The 15672-nt window shown below is 47.7% G+C and overlaps 1 protein-coding gene across 4 annotated transcripts in view; it reads right to left on the bottom strand.

Moving 5' to 3' along the window:
* The window catches only part of LOC121583389 (alpha-synuclein), a 32657-nt gene extending 16985 nt beyond the window's left edge, over window positions 1-15672 (bottom strand). Inside the window, exons 1-4 of one of the 4 annotated variants that reach the window (XM_041899568.1) lie at window positions 15440-15672; window positions 11207-11351; window positions 10984-11013; window positions 8678-8820 (exon numbers count right to left, since the gene is read on the bottom strand). In XM_041899568.1, coding sequence (XP_041755502.1) covers window positions 8678-8820; window positions 10984-11013; window positions 11207-11327 — 294 coding nt within the window. In that variant the 5' untranslated portion in view covers window positions 11328-11351; window positions 15440-15672. The remainder of the gene's footprint in view (window positions 1-8677; window positions 8821-10983; window positions 11014-11206; window positions 11352-15439) is intronic. The other 3 variants (XM_041899570.1, XM_041899569.1, XM_041899571.1) reach the window with 3 other exon arrangements.

The following is a 15672-nucleotide window of genomic DNA, read 5'->3' as shown; positions in this document are numbered from 1 at the left end:
CAGTGGGGAGAACAAGTATTTGGTACACTGCCGATTTTGCAGGCTTTCCTACTTACAAAGCATGTAGAGGTCTGTAATTTTTATCATAGGTACACTTCAACTGTGAGAGACAGAATCTAAAACAAAAATCCAGAAAATCACATTGTATGATTTTTAAGTAATTAATTTGCATTTTATTGCATGACATAAGTATTTGATACATCAGAAAAGCAGAACTTAATATTTGGTACAGAAACCTTTGTTTGCAATTACAGAGATCATACGTTTCCTGTAGGTCTTGACCAGGTTTGCACACACTGCAGCAGGGATTTTGGCCCACTCCTCCATACAGACCTTCTCCAGATCCTTCAGGTTTCGGGGCTGTCGCTGGGCAATACGGACTTTCAGCTCCCTCCAAAGATGTTCTATTGGGTTCAGGTCTGGAGACTGGCTAGGCAACCCCAGGACCTTGAGATGCTTCTTACGGAGCCACTCCTTAGTTGCCCTGGCTGTGTGTTTCGGGTCGTTGTCATGCTGGAAGACCCAGCCACGACCCATCTTCAACGCTCTTACTGAGGGAAGGAGGTTGTTGGCCAAGATCTCACGATACAAGGCCCCATCCATCCTCCCCTCAATACGGTGCAGTCGTCCTGTCCCCTTTGCAGAAAAGCATCCCCAAAGAATGATGTTTCCATCTCCATGCTTCACGGTTGGGATGGTGTTCTTGGGGTTGTACTCATCCTTCTTCTTCCTCCAAACACGGCGAGTGGAGTTTAGACCAAAAAGCTCTATTTTTGTCTCATCAGACCACATGACCTTCTCCCATTCCTCCTCTGGATCATCCAGATGGTCATTGGCAAACTTCAGACGGGCCTGGACATGCGCTGGTTTGAGCAGGGGGACCTTGCGTGCGCTGCAGGATTTTAATCCATGAAGGCGTAGTGTGTTACTAATGGTTTTCTTTGAGACTGTGGTCCCAGCTCTCTTCAGGTCATTGACCAGGTCCTGCCGTGTAGTTCTGGGCTGATCCCTCACCTTCCTCATGATCATTGATGCCCCACGAGGTGAGATCTTGCATGGAGCCCCAGACCAAGGGTGATTGACCGTCATCTTGAACTTCTTCCATTTTCTAATAATTGCGCCAACAGTTGTTGCCTTCTCACCAAGCTGCTTGCCTATTGTCCTGTAGCCCAGCCCAGCCTTGTGCAGGTCTACAATTTTATCCCTGATGTCCTTACACAGCTCTCTAGTCTTGGCCATTGTGGAGAGGTTGGAGTCTGTTTGATTGAGTGTGTGGACAGGTGTCTTTTATACAGGTAACGAGTTCAAACAGGTGCCGTTAATACAGGTAATGAGTGGAGAACAGGAGGGCTTCTTAAAGAAAAACTAACAGGTCTGTGAGAGCCGGAATTCTTACTGGTTGGTAGGTGATCAAATACATGCAATAAAATGCAAATTAATTACTTAAAAATCATACAATGTGATTTTCTGGATTTTTGTTTTAGATTCCGTCTCTCACAGATGAAGTGTACCTATGATAAAAATTACAGACCTCTACATGCTTTGTAAGTAGGAAAACCTGCAAACTCTGCAGTGTATCAAATACTTGTTCTCCCCACTGTATGAGCAATACACTGTTTTCTTCTCTGCCCAGGGAGATTCTATTTGTTTATAACTTCCTCTCAGTAGCATAATCACAGCCTAATTGTGTAATCCCTCTAGAATTATGTCCCACTTAACACTAATTTAATCTCTGTGTGTGCACATGTGTGCCATGTAACAACTTATTAATCTAGTCATAAACGAACGAAGGCAAAGGAGGAAGGCAGCTGAAGTTATATTTCTAATTAGTGCGGTTTTCTCTCTGATTGATGTCATTGATTTGTTCTAATAATGCCAGTGTGTGTGTGTAAGTGTCACGGATTCAGCGAGGCTGCTCCTCCTCCTTGCCCCGGAGTACTAGCTGCTGCCGATCGATGTTTCGGTGTTTGTCTTGTTTGGTATTTATTGTTTACACCTGTTTCCCATTATGTTGGATTGTATTCCCTATATTACCCCCTGTCTCACATTGGTTATTTTGTGTGTGATTGTTCTTTGTTATTTCGGCAGTTGCTTTGTATTACGGGCATTTGTGTTTTCCTCCCTGTTTGGAGGTTTGTTGTTTTGTACGTTTATTTTACTGTGTTCAGTAAAGTACGTTGCCAGCCGCTCTGTGTCCTGCGTTTGACTTCGCTGACCGCATACACGTCGCATGACAGAATCACACACCTAGACATGGAGTCAGCAGGAGCGGCGGTGCCAGCTGGATCAATGGAGGAGCGCGTAACACAACAAGCGGCCATGATCCAGGCTCCCGGCACCGCCATGGAACGGGTGACGAACACCTTGGAGCGATGGGAAAGAGGAGGTTTGCCCACACCTCCTCCGACGATACCACCACCATCAGCTATTCCCATCGCTTCATCTCCGGGGTCCAGTGGGATTCGGCTCTCGCTCCCGAGGGCTTATGATGGCACCGCGGCCGGATGTCAGGGTTTCCTGCTCCAAGTGGAACTCTACCTGGCAACCATCCACCCGGTGCCCTCGGGATACGAGAGCGTGTCCGCCCTCATCTCCTGTCTGTCCGGCAAGGCGCTGGAGTGGGCCAATGCCGAGTGGGGGGGAATAGACGCTGCTACAGTCAACTATGCGGAGTTCACCTGCCGCTTCAGGGCGGTGTTCGATCATCCCCCAGAGGGGAAGGCGGCAGGTGAGCGTCTGTTCCACCTCAGACAGGGGAGGAGGAGCGCGCAGGAGTTAGCATTGGACTTCTGGACTCTGGCTGCCAATGCGGGATGGAATGAGAGGGCCCTCATCGACCACTACAGGTGCAGCCTGAGGGAGGACGTGCGTCAGGAATTGGCCTGCAGGGACACCAACCTAAGCTTCGATCAGCTGGTGGACATGTCGATTCGCCTAGATACCCTGTTGGCTACCCGCGGACGTCCGGAGTCGGGGCCGTCCATTCCATCCCCCAGCACTTCCGAGCTGAGCCCTATGGAGCTCGGGGGTGCTGGTGCTAGGGAGACTAAGAGAGAGACCAGGAGAGAGGCCGTCCCCTGCACCAACTGTGGCCGCAGAGGACACACTGCGGGTCGGTGCTGGGGAGGGTCTCCTAGGAATCGAGGCAGTAGGCAGCGCACTGATGAGTCATTCCAGGTGAGTAAGCACCCAACTCACCCAGAGCTCTCTGTTGTACATATGTGTATTAAAGTTGTGTTTCCCGAGGTTTCTCCTCACTCCCAGCATAAGGCGCTAGTAGATTCAGGCGCAGCTGGGAATTTTATCGATCGCCGGTTCACGTATAAGTTAGGGATTCCTATTGTACCAGTTGATGTGCCCTTCCCCACCCATGCCCTAGATAGCCGCCCTTTGGGGTCGGGATTGATTAGGGAGGTCACAGCGCCACTTAAGATTAAGATGCAGGAGGGCCATGAGGAGATTATACGGTTATATTTGATTGACTCTCCTGCGTTTCCCGTGGTGTTGGGGCTTCCCTGGTTAACATCTCATGACCCCAACATTTCATGGCAACAGAGGGCTCTCAAGGGATGGTCTGATCTGTGTGTCGGGCGGTGTGTAGGTGTTTCCGTAGGGGCAACGACGGTGGAAAGTCCGAACCAAACTCCCACCATGCACATTCCTCCTGAGTATGCCGATTTGGCACTCGCCTTCTGTAAAAAGAAGGCGACTCAATTACCACCTCATCGACAGGGGGATTGTGCGATAGACCTCCAGGTAGGCGCTGCGCTTCCTCGTAGTCATGTGTATCCTCTGTCTCAGGAGGAGATGGCGGCTATGGAAACATACGTCACCGAATCTCTGAGACAGGGATCAATCAATCAATCAATTTTATTTTATATAGCCCTTCTTACATCAGCTAATATCTCGAAGTGCTGTACAGAAACCCAGCCTAAAACCCCAAACAGCTAGTAATGCAGGTGTAGAAGCACGGTGGCTAGGAAAAACTCCCTAGAAAGGCGAAAGCCTAGGAAGAAACCTAGAGAGGAACCAGGCTATGAGGGGTGGCCAGTCCTCTTCTGGCTGTGCCGGGTGGAGATTATAACAGAACCATGCCAAGATGTTCAAAAATGTTCATAAGTGACAAGCATGGTCAAATAATAATCAGGAATAAATCTCAGTTGGCTTTTCATAGCCGATCATTAAGAGTTGAAAACAGCAGGTCTGGGACAGGTAGGGGTTCCATAACCGCAGGCAGAACAGTTGAAACTGGAATAGCAGCAAGGCCAGGCGGACTGGGGACAGCAAGGAGTCACCACGGCCGGTAGTCCCGACGTATGGTCCTAGGGCTCAGGTCTCTCAGTTGGCTTTTCATAGCCGATCATTAAAGAGTTGAAAACAGCAGGTCTGGGACAGGTAGGGGTTTCGTAGCCGCAGGCAGAACAGTTGAAACTGGAATAGCAGCAAGGCCAGGCGGACTGGGGACAGCAAGGTGTCATCATGCCCGGTAGTCCTGACGTATGGTCCTAGGGCTCAGGTTCTCAGAGAGAAAGAGAGAACGAGAGAATTAGAGAGAGCATACTTAAATTCACACAGGACACTGGATAAGACAGGAGAAGTACTCCAGGTATAACCAACTAACCCCAGCCCCCCGACACATAAACTACTGCAGCATAAATACTGTCATACGATCGTCCACTTCCCCTGCGTCCTCAAGTTTCTTTTTTGTGAAGAAGAAGGATGGGGGTTTACGCCCGTGTATTGATTACCGTGGTCTCAATCAGATTCCAATCAAATACAGCTATCCTCTCCCTCTGATTGCTAGTATGACGGAGTCATTACACGGGGCGCGATTCTTCACAAAATTGGATCTCAGGAGCGCGTACAACCTGGTGCGCATTAGGGAGGGAGATGAGTGGAAGACAGCATTCAGTACCACCTCGGGTCACTATGAGTACCTCGTCATGCCATACGGTTTAATGAATGCTCCTTCAGTCTTCCAATCGTTTGTGGACGAGATTTTCCGGGATTTGCATGGACAGGGTGTAGTGGTGTATATTGATGACATTCTATTATACTCCGCTACACGAGCCGAGCATGTGTCCCTGGTGCGTCGGGTACTTGGAAGACTGTTGGAGCATGACCTGTATGCGAAGGCGGAGAAATGTCTGTTCTTCCAGGAGTCCATCTCTTTCCTGGGACATCGGTTGTCCGCGTCAGGGGTGGAGATGGAGATTGACCGCGTTTCAGCCGTGCGTAATTGGCAGACTCCCACCACGGTGAAGGAGGTGCAGCGGTTTTTGGGTTTTGCCAATTACTACAGGAGGTTTATCCGGGGCTTTGGACAGGTAGCAGCTCCCATCACCTCCCTGCTAAAGGGGGGCCCGGTGCGTTTGCGGTGGTCGGTTGAGGCAGACAGGGCGTTTAGACATCTGAAGGACCTGTTCACCTCGGCTCCGGTGCTGGCACATCCGGATCCCTCTTTGGCGTTCCAAGTTGAGGTGGATGCGTCCGAGGCGGGGATCGGTGCTATACTGTCTCAGCGCTCGGGCACGCCTCCAAAACTCCGCCCCTGTGCTTTCTATTCTAAGAAGCTCAGTCCGGCGGAGCGCAATTATGACGTGGGGGACAGGGAGCTGCTAGCGGTGGTTCAAGCCCTGAAGGTATGGAGGCATTGGTTTGAGGGGGCTAAACACCGTTTTCTCATTCTGACTGACCATCGTAACCTGGAGTACATCCGGGCAGCGAGGAGACTGAACCCTCGTCAGGCTAGGTGGGCCATGTTTCTTACCCGATTTGGGGTAAGAACGCTAAGGCAGATGCCCTGTCCCGACGATATGACACAGAGGAGAGGTCCATTGAGCCCACTCCCATACTTCCGGAGTCTTGTCTGGTGGCACCGGTGGTGTGGGAGGTCGATGCGGACATCGAGCGGGCGTTACGTGCCGACCCTACTCCCCCACAGTGTCCAGAGGGACGGAAGTACGTGCCGCTCGAGGTCCGTGATCGACTGATATATTGGGCTCACACGTCACCCTCCTCTGATCATCCTGGTATTGGTCGGACAGTGCACTGCCTTAGTGGGAAGTACTGGTGGCCCACCTTAGCTAGGGATGTGAGGGTTTACGTTTCTTCCTGCTCGGTGTGCGCCCAGTGTAAGGCGCCTAGACACCTGCCCAGAGGGAAGTTACAACCCCTACCCGTTCCACAACGGCCGTGGTCTCACCTATCGGTGGATTTTGTCACGGACCTTCCCCCCTCCCAGGGGAACACCACGATCTTGGTCGTTGTGGATCAGTTTTCTAAGGCCTGCCATCTCATTCCTATGCCAGGTCTCCCTACAGCCCTACAAACGGCCGACGCCCTGTTTACTCACGTCTTCTGGCACTACGGGGTGCCTGAGGATATAATGTCTGATCGGGGTCCCCAGTTCACCTCTAGAGTCTGGAGGGCGATTAGCCTGACCTCGGGTTTTCACCCTGAGAGTAATGGGCAGGTGGAGAGAGTAAACCAGGATGTGGGTAGGTTTCTGAGGTCCTATTGCCAGGACCGGCAGGAGGAGTGGTCGGGGTATATCCCCTGGGCAGAGATAGCCCAAAACTCACTCCGCCACTCCTCCACTAATCTTACGCCTTTTCAGTGTGTGCTGGGTTATCAGCCGGTCCCTGGCATCAGAGCCAGATCGAAGCCCCTGCAGTGGATGAGTGGTTTCGGCGCTCGGAGGAAACATGGAACGCTGCGCATGTCCATCTGCAGCGGGCTATCAGGCGGAAAAAGGCGTGCGCCGATCGGCACCGCAGTATGCACCGGGAGATCGGGTCTGGCTCTCGACCCGAAACCTGCCCCTTCGCCTGCCCTGCCGGAAGCTGGGTCGGCGGTTTGTGGGGCCATTTAAAGTCCTGAGGAGATTGAACGAGGTATGTTATAGGTTACAACTTCCCATTAATTACTGCATTAACCCCTCGTACCATGTGTCTCTCCTCAGGCCGGTGGTAGCTGGTCCACTTCAGGAGAATGAGGTACGAGAGGCTCCTCCGCCCCCACTAGACATCGAGGGGGCTCCGGCGTACTCAGTCCGTTCCATCGTGGATTCGAGGCGTCGGATGGGGGGTCTGCAGTATCTCGTGGAGTGAGAGGGGTACGGTCCGGAGGAACGGTGCTGGGTCCCTAGGAGGGACATCCTAGATCCCTCCCTGTTGAGGGATTTCCACCGGAGTCATCCGACTCGCCCTGCTCCGCGTCCTCCTGGCCGTCCCCGAGGCCGGGGTCGGCGCACGGCTGGAGCCGCGCGTCAAGGGGGGGGGGAGTACTGTCACGGATTCAGCCGAGGCTGCTCCTCCTCCTTGCTCGGGCAGGCTTCGCCGTTCGTCGTCCCCGGAGTACTAGCTGCTGCCGATCGATGTTTCGGTGTTTGTCTTGTTTGGTCTTTATTGTTTACACCTGTTTTCCATTATGTTGGATTGTATTCCCTATATTACCCCCTGTCTCACATTGGTTATTTTGTGTGTGATTGTTCTTTGTTATTTCGGCAGTTGCTTTGTATTACGGGCATTTGTGTTTTCCTCCCTGTTTGGAGGTTTGTTGTTTTTTACGTTTATTTTACTGTGTTCAGTAAAGTACGTTGCCAGCCGCTCTGTGTCCTGCGTTTGACTTCGCTGACCGCATACACGTCGCGTGACAGTAAGGACACTGTACAGATAATGAATGCAATGATTGCTGAGTACCTGTGACGTCAGCAGGGTGCTTTGGGGGGGGCTAATTCACCTGGCAGATTAACACTTAAAGCCACAATCTGTCATTTGTTTTTCATACAAATGGCAGCCCCTCCACTTGTTTTGCTATAAAGCTGAGGGATGGGGCTGGAGAAATGCAACCATTCTCAAATGCATAGATGGAGTTCAGTTCTACTAAACTCTTGAGGCAAGTTATATCTCTCAAGAATCAATGGGTGTTTGTCATTCATTGAATTGACCATTTGAACAGCAGTAAATATTGCATTGTCCCTTTAATTGGAAGAACATGGAAGAGCAGACTGAAGAAACCCTGTTGCTCTGCTGTTGGTTTGAAGATTAATCATCACTACTACTACAAGGCCACCATTGCAGGCAAGTTTTACTTTTATATATTCAAGATTCTATTGAGTTTTGTTTTGAAAGAGAGACAATCATTTTTCATCTTCAAAGACCATCAGGGCTGCAAATTGTCTGTCAGGATAAATGACCTCACTTCTCTCTCTCTCTGCCTTTATATAAACAGACTTTCAGACAGACAATGGAGAATCCATCCTGCTTTTTATGACTGAGAACTAAGAATGCCTGAGGAAGACGAGAAGAGAGGAAGAAGCAACAAGCTGGAGAGGACTCAAGGTGAGAGTCCATTTCACAGAGGGGAAAGAGCAGTGCATAGCTGTCACATAAAATGGTTGAAAAATGCTGTGCTGAAAGGAGAGGCAGATGCCAATAGGTTCTAATGAAATGTCCGTATCAAGACTAAAATGAATAGCAACGGTTGCTTCTGTTCTCTCTTATATGTGTATAAGAAAAAAAAGTAAACCCCACCCGTTTGTCATTCATCTTAATTTAAAATGTGTGAGAGAGGCAGTGCCTAAATGAAGAGATAGAGAGCTGTAAAGTGTGTGTAAGCGAGGTTATCAAATATTGAACAAGGAAGGAGTGTGTCATGTATCGCAGGTTCTCACCTGTTTGGCTGGGTCTTTCTTGACCAATCCAGTCGCAGCAGCGATATTCCCCGCCCCCTCCACAGTCCTGTGGGCCACTGCTGTCACACCTGTCACCATGGCTCCGCCCACCTGGGAAACCCCAGACACTGTTTTACCTGCAACTACCGAGAGAGAGAAAATATGGGGGGGTCACTTCTTGGAAGATTTTATCCCACTTAATCAACATTTCTCCAAGTTTCACCATCATTGTAAAGCCCTAGTTATTTTGTTGCTTTGAGAGTCATTTCTGAAAAACAAGCTTCCATTCCCTGTCACAAGGGGATTTATGGCTGATTTAAGAAGATATCGTCAACCCTGTTACGGTCAACTCATTATTTTTATTTTATTGTGTTACTTTATTACTTTAGTTTATTTAATAAATATTTTCTTAACTCCTATTTTTCTTTAAACTGCATTGTTGTTTAAGGGCTTAAGCAACTCACTGTAAAGTCTACACTGGTTGTATTCGGCACAATACGGTGACAAATACATTTAATTTAATTTGTTTGGCACACAAAAATGTTACCTCAAGATGGGAAACATGTTTTTTATTAACTTGAACATGTGCTCTAATGTGAAACCAAATGTTTTTCCGGACCAAGTTACACTTCTCAAAAGGCACCGAATTGGTGGAACGACCCACTTAGTGCCTTCAGAAAGTATTCATACCCTTTAACTTATTCCACATTTTGTTGTGTTACAGCCGGAATGTCTAATGGATTAAATTGAGAGTTTTGGTCACTGGCCTACACACAATATCCCATAATGTCAAAGTGGAATTATGTTTTTCAAATTTTTTACAAATTAATAAAAAATGAGAAGCTGAAATGTCTTGAGTCAATAAATCTTCAACCCCTTTGTAATGGCAAGCCTAAATAAGTTCAGGAGTAAACATTTGCTTAACAAGTCACATAAGTTGCATGGACTCACTGTGTGCAATAATAGTGTTTAACATGATTTTTTTATGACTACCTCATCTCTGTACCCCACACATACAATTATCTGTAAGGTCCCGAAGTCGAGCAGTGAACTTCAAACACAGATTCAACCACAAAGACCAGGGAGGATTTCCAATGCCTCGCAAAGAAGGGCACCTATTGGTAGATAAAACATATTTTTTTTAAGCAGACATTGAATATCCCTTTGAGCATGGTGAAGTTATTAATTACACTTTGGATGGTGTATCAATACACCCAGTCACTACAAAGTTACAGGCCTGAGAGGAAGGAAACAGCTCAGGGATTTCACCATGAGGCCAATGGTGACTTTAAAACAGTTACAGAGTTTAATGGCTGTGATAGGACAAAACTGAGGATGGATCAACAACATTGTAGTTACTCCACAATACTAACCTAATTGACAGAGTGAAAAGAAGGAAGCCTGTACAGAATAAAAGTGTTATGTTTGGGGCAAATCCAATACAACAGATTACTGAGTACCACTCTCCATATTTTCCAGCATAGTGGTGGCTGCATCATGTTATGGGTATGCTTGTAATCGTTTAGGACTGGGCTGTTTTTCAGGATAAAAAAGGAACAGAATGGAGCTAAACACAAGCAAAATCCTAGAGGAAAACCTGGTTCAGTCTGCCTTCCACCAGACACTGGGAGATTAATTCCCCTTTCAGCAGGACAATAACCTAAAACACAAGGCCAAATCTACACTGGAGTTGCTTACCAAGAAGACAGTGAATGTTCCTGAGTGGCCGAGTTACAGTTTTGACTTTAATCTACAGGAAAATCTATTGCAAGACCTGAAAATGACAAGAGTTTTAAGAATTTTGAAAAGAATAATGGGCAAATGTTGCACAATCCAGGTGTGGAAAGCTCTGTCAATCACCTTAACTTCAGCCAATGAGCATAGCACACTAAGGCAATTCCACCACGCTTGCTGATTAACCTATGGGATCACTTGTGCAATAATCACTTCCCTTTGTCAACCAATGGGCATAAATCTAGGGAGTATTTGTCAACTCACTCCTTGTCTCTCACTTGATGTTTTGCAGCAACAGTCTTCCAACGGCCTTCCACCTCCCCAACACCACTAGCATAATAACCTGAAGGCACATCATCGGAACCCCGTTCTCTAGCATAGGGCAACCTGTCATCAGCATCTGGCTCTAAGGACCATTCCTCGGAGACAAGACCTACCACAAACTATTCAATAAAATTCCATATTGTATTCGGTCTCTGTTGTCATTCAGATAAGCCTGTACTCGACTGAACTACAGTATATTATATTATATAAAATAGCTTAAATGTTGGTAATGGTGACCTGTAGCCTACCTGTTGTGACTCCATCCTTTGTTTTGTTGCCTATGAAAAGAACAAAAATGTGAAGGACGGGTGACAAATATCTAACATGGGACCACTGTCATTCAATAAAATGATCACTTTATGTTGTCTGATCAACCATGGTCATACAGAATTTTTAGCATTCAACATCTCAGCAATGATTAAATATAAAGCAATAAGAAAGAGCATGTAGGCTACAATTGTCAAGACCTACCGACAAAGATAACGCCGTCTTTTGTCATCTCAGCCGCCCCAGTCACTCCCTGCTTCGTCTTCTCCGCTGCTGCCACGACCCCATCCTTGGCTTTTGAGAATCCCTTTATTAGCGCGTCCATGCTGTACAAATTACACAGCAACAGCTGTGGAAATGTCAAACCAGGCAGTGCAATCAGCGCAGTGAACAACTTCTATCTCGGTAACCAGTGGCGTTACGGTGTGAGGGAGGAGGTGGTTAGGGTTTTGCAGAATTGCCACCGCCCACCTTTTTCTTTTGACAGACCTGGCAGGTTAATCTGGTTTATAGATGCAGTCCGGGATCTTAATCACAACAAATTTGTAACATATTATACTATTTGGATTCGTATCATATCCCCCAAAAAATTGTCACATGTGCCGAATACAACAAAAGATACTATATAAAATACGAAATAAAGTAACAAATAATTAAAGAGCAGCAGTAAAAATAACAATAGCGAGTATATATACAGGGGGTACCGGTACATTGTGCGGGGACACCGGTTAGTCGAGGTAATATGTACATGTAGGTAGAGTTATTAAAGTGACTATACATAGATAATAAAAAGAGAGTAGCAGCAGCGTAAAAGAGGGGTGGGGGGGCAATGCAAATAGTCTGGGTAGCCATTTGATTAGATGTTCAGGAGTCTTATGGCTTGGGGGTAGATGCTGTTTAGAAGCCTCTCGGAACTAGACTTGGCGCTCCGGTACCACTTGCCGTGCAGTAGCAGAGAGAACAGTCTATGACTAGTGTGGCTGGAGTCTTTGACAATTTTTAGGGCCTTCCTCTGACACCGCCGGGTATAGAGGTCCTGGATGGCAGGAAGCATGGCCCCAGCGATGTACTGGGCCGTACGCACTACTTTCTGTAGTGTCTTGCGGTCGGAGGCTGAGCAGTTGCCATTCCAGGCAGTCATGCAACCAGTCAGGATGCTCTTGATGGTGCAGCTGTAGAATCTTTTGAGGATCTGAGGACCCATGCCAAACCTTTTCAGTCTCCTTAGGGGGAATAGGATTTGCGTGCCCTCTTCACGACTGTCTTGGTGTGCTTGGACCATGTTAGTTTGTTGGTGATGTGGACACCAAGGAACTTGAAGCTCTCAACCTGCTCCACTACAGCCCCGTCGATGAGGGAGAGGTTGTTGTCCTGGCACCACACGGCCAGGTCTCTGACCTCCTCCCTATAGGCTGTCTCGTCGTTGTCGGTGATCAGGCCTACCACTGTTGTGTCATCGGCAAACTTAATGATGGTGTTGGAGTCATGCCTGGCCATGCAGTCATGAGTGAACAGGGAGTACAGGAGGGGACTGAGCACGCACCCCTGAAGGGCCCCTGTGTTGAGGATCAGCGTGGCGGATGTGTTGTTACCTACACTTACCACCTGGGGGCGGACCGTCAGGAAGTCCAGGATCCAGTTGCATAGGGAAATGTTTAGTCCCAGGGTCCTTAGCTTAGTGATGAGCTTTGAGGGCAACGCTGAGCTGTAGTCAATGAATAGCATTCTCACATAGGTGTTCCTTTTGTCCAGGTGTGAAAGGGCAGTGTGGAGCGCAATAGAGATTGCATCATCTGTGGATCTGTTGGGGCGCTATGCAAATTGGAGTGAGTCTAGGGTTTCTGGGATAATGGTGTTGATGTGAGCCATGACCAGCCTTTCAAAGCACTTCATGGCTACATACGTGAGTGCTACGGGTCGGTAGTCATTTAGGCAGGTTACCTTAGTGTTCTTGAGCACAGGGACTATGGTGGTCCGCTTGAAACATGTTGGTATTACAGACTCAGACAGGGAGAGGTTGAAAATGTCAGTGAAGACGCTTGCCAGTTGGTCAGTGCATGCTCGGAGTACACGTCCTGGTAATCCGTCTGGCCCTGCGGCCTTGTGAATGTTGACCTGTTTAAAGGTCTTACTCACATCAGCTACAGAGAGTGTGATCACACAGTCATCTGGAACAGCTGATGCTCTCATGCATGTTTCAGTGTTACTTGCCTCAAGCGAGCATAGAAGTAACTTAGCTCGTCTGGTAGGCTCGTGTCATTGGGCAGCTCACGGCTGTGCTTCCCTTTGTAGTCTGTAATGGTTTGCAAGCCCTGCCACATCCGACGAGCATCAGAGCTGGTGTAGTATGATTCGATCTTAGTCCTGGATTGACGCTTTGCCTGTTTGATGGTTCGTCGGAGGTCATAGCAGGATTTCTTATAAGCTTCCGGGTTAGAGTCCCGCTCCTTGAAAGCGGCAGCTCTACCCTTTAGCTTAGTGCGGATGTTGCCTGTAATCCATGGCTTCTGGTTGGGGTATGTACGTACAGTCACTGTGGGGACGACGTCATCGATGCACTTATTGATGAAGCCAGTGACTGATGTGGAGTACTCCTCAATGCCATCGGAAGAATCCCGGAACATATTCCAGTCTGTGCTAGCAAAACAGTCCTGTAGCTTAGCATCTGCTTCATCTGACCACTTTTTTATTGACCGAATCACTGGTGCTTCCTGCTTTAGTTTTTGCTTGTAAGCAGGAATCAGGAGGATATAATTATGGTCAGATTTTCCAAATGGAGGGCGAGGGAGAGCTTTGTACGCGTCTCTGTGTGTGGAGTAAAGGTGGTCTAGATTTTTTCCCCCTCTGGTTGCACATTTAACATGCTGGTAGAAATGAGGTAAAACGGATTTAAGTTTTCCTGTTTGCTTATGGCCATATACAGTTCATTGAGTGTGGTCTTAGTGCCAGCATCGGTTTGTGGTGGTAAATAGACAGCTACGAAGAATATAGATGAAAACTCTTGGTAGATAGTGTGGTATACAGCTTATCATGAGATACTCTACCTCAGGCGAGCAAAACCTCAAGACTTCCTTAGATATCGTGCACCAGCTGTTGTTTACAAATATACATAGACCGCCACCCCTTGTCTTACCAGAGGCAGCTGTTCTATCCTGCCGATACAGTGTATAACCCGCCAGCTGTATGTTATTCATGTCATCGTCATTTCATTATCAAGCGATTGTAAATTGGCCAATAGTATCGATGGCAAAGGCAGATTAGCCACTCGTCGCCGGCTCCTTACCAAGCACCCCGATCTCCTTCCGCAATATCTCCTTTTCTTTCTACTGTGAATGACGGGGATGAGGGCCCTGTCGGGTGTCTGGAGCAAATCCCTCTCGTCCGACTCATAGAATAAAAATTATTTGTCCAGTTCAAGGTGAGTAATCGCTGTTCTGATGTCCAGGAGCTCTTTTCGGTCATAAGAGACGGTAGCAGCAACATTATGTACAAAATAAGTTACAAACAATGCGAAAACACACACAAAATAGCAGTTGGTTAAGAGTCCATAAAACGGCAGCCATCCCCTCCGGCGCCATCACTACACAGAGTAGGATGGCGCCGGAGGGAAGACAAATAACAAATCATACGAATTGGAGGTAACATATCATATCACAGCTCCTGAGTGGCGCAGTGGTCTAAGGCACTGCATCGCAGTTCTAACTGTGCCACTAGAGATCCTGGTTCGAATCCAGGCTCTGTCGCAGCCGGCCGCGACCGGGAGACTCATGGGCGGCGCACAATTGGCCCAGGGTAGGGGAGGGAATGGCCGGCAGGGATGTAGCTCAGTTGATAGAGCATGGCGTTTGCAACGCCAGGGTTGTGGGTTTGATTCCCACGGGGGGCCAGTATAAAGAAAAAAATGTATTCACTAACTGTAAGTCGCTCTGGATAAGAGCGTCTGCTAAATGACTAAAATGTAATACGAAATGGTTGACTTGGTACACAATTGGATGAGGTAGTACACACAAAATGGGGTCCCGTTTTGGCTCTTGAGCACCACTTTCAAAACTACTGGCTGAAATTATACAAAAGTTCTGGAATATCACTTTAACATGTATTCCAATTCCCTTTCACATGCATGACAATGGTTATATGCACAACATAAGCCAGTTACTTCTCGTTAGAAGCCTTGCTGATGCCGACTAGGCTAAAACTAGCCCACAACACCTGTTGGCAGCACACATCACATCGTCCTCCAGAAACGGTGTCTCACAATTCAGACAATTGTATCATAGCTACATCAAGCCTACTTTTATCATGAACAATTCCGATACCTGCTCGGTCTTACATTTTCATAGAGAAGGGAAATAATAGCAAATGTAGTTTATTGAGAATAATTAATTATAAAACAAAATCGACTAGTGTTGAAAAAATGGCATTCGAAATGCTACAAACCTGTGGATTATTCGCGGACCTGTTATTTGTCTTCCAACTTCCCCTATCGAAGCTGAAATGCGTGTTGCCTTATCTTGTAAAATAATAGATTTCGCCCTGCAGGTTTGAAACCGATACTCTTCTCCGTTTCAGAAGCAGACAGAGATCGCGCGTAATCCCGTGGTGTTGATGCTGGGTGAGCTCGAGACAGAATGGCTGCTTTACCGTCTGCATTCGACCACCTCACACACACA

Source organism: Coregonus clupeaformis, chromosome 15 (assembly GCF_020615455.1).
Source record: "Coregonus clupeaformis isolate EN_2021a chromosome 15, ASM2061545v1, whole genome shotgun sequence".
Classification (NCBI taxonomy): domain Eukaryota; kingdom Metazoa; phylum Chordata; class Actinopteri; order Salmoniformes; family Salmonidae; genus Coregonus; species Coregonus clupeaformis.
The sequence above is the reverse complement of the archived record's forward strand: the minus strand, read 5'-3'. Positions and strand labels throughout refer to the sequence as shown.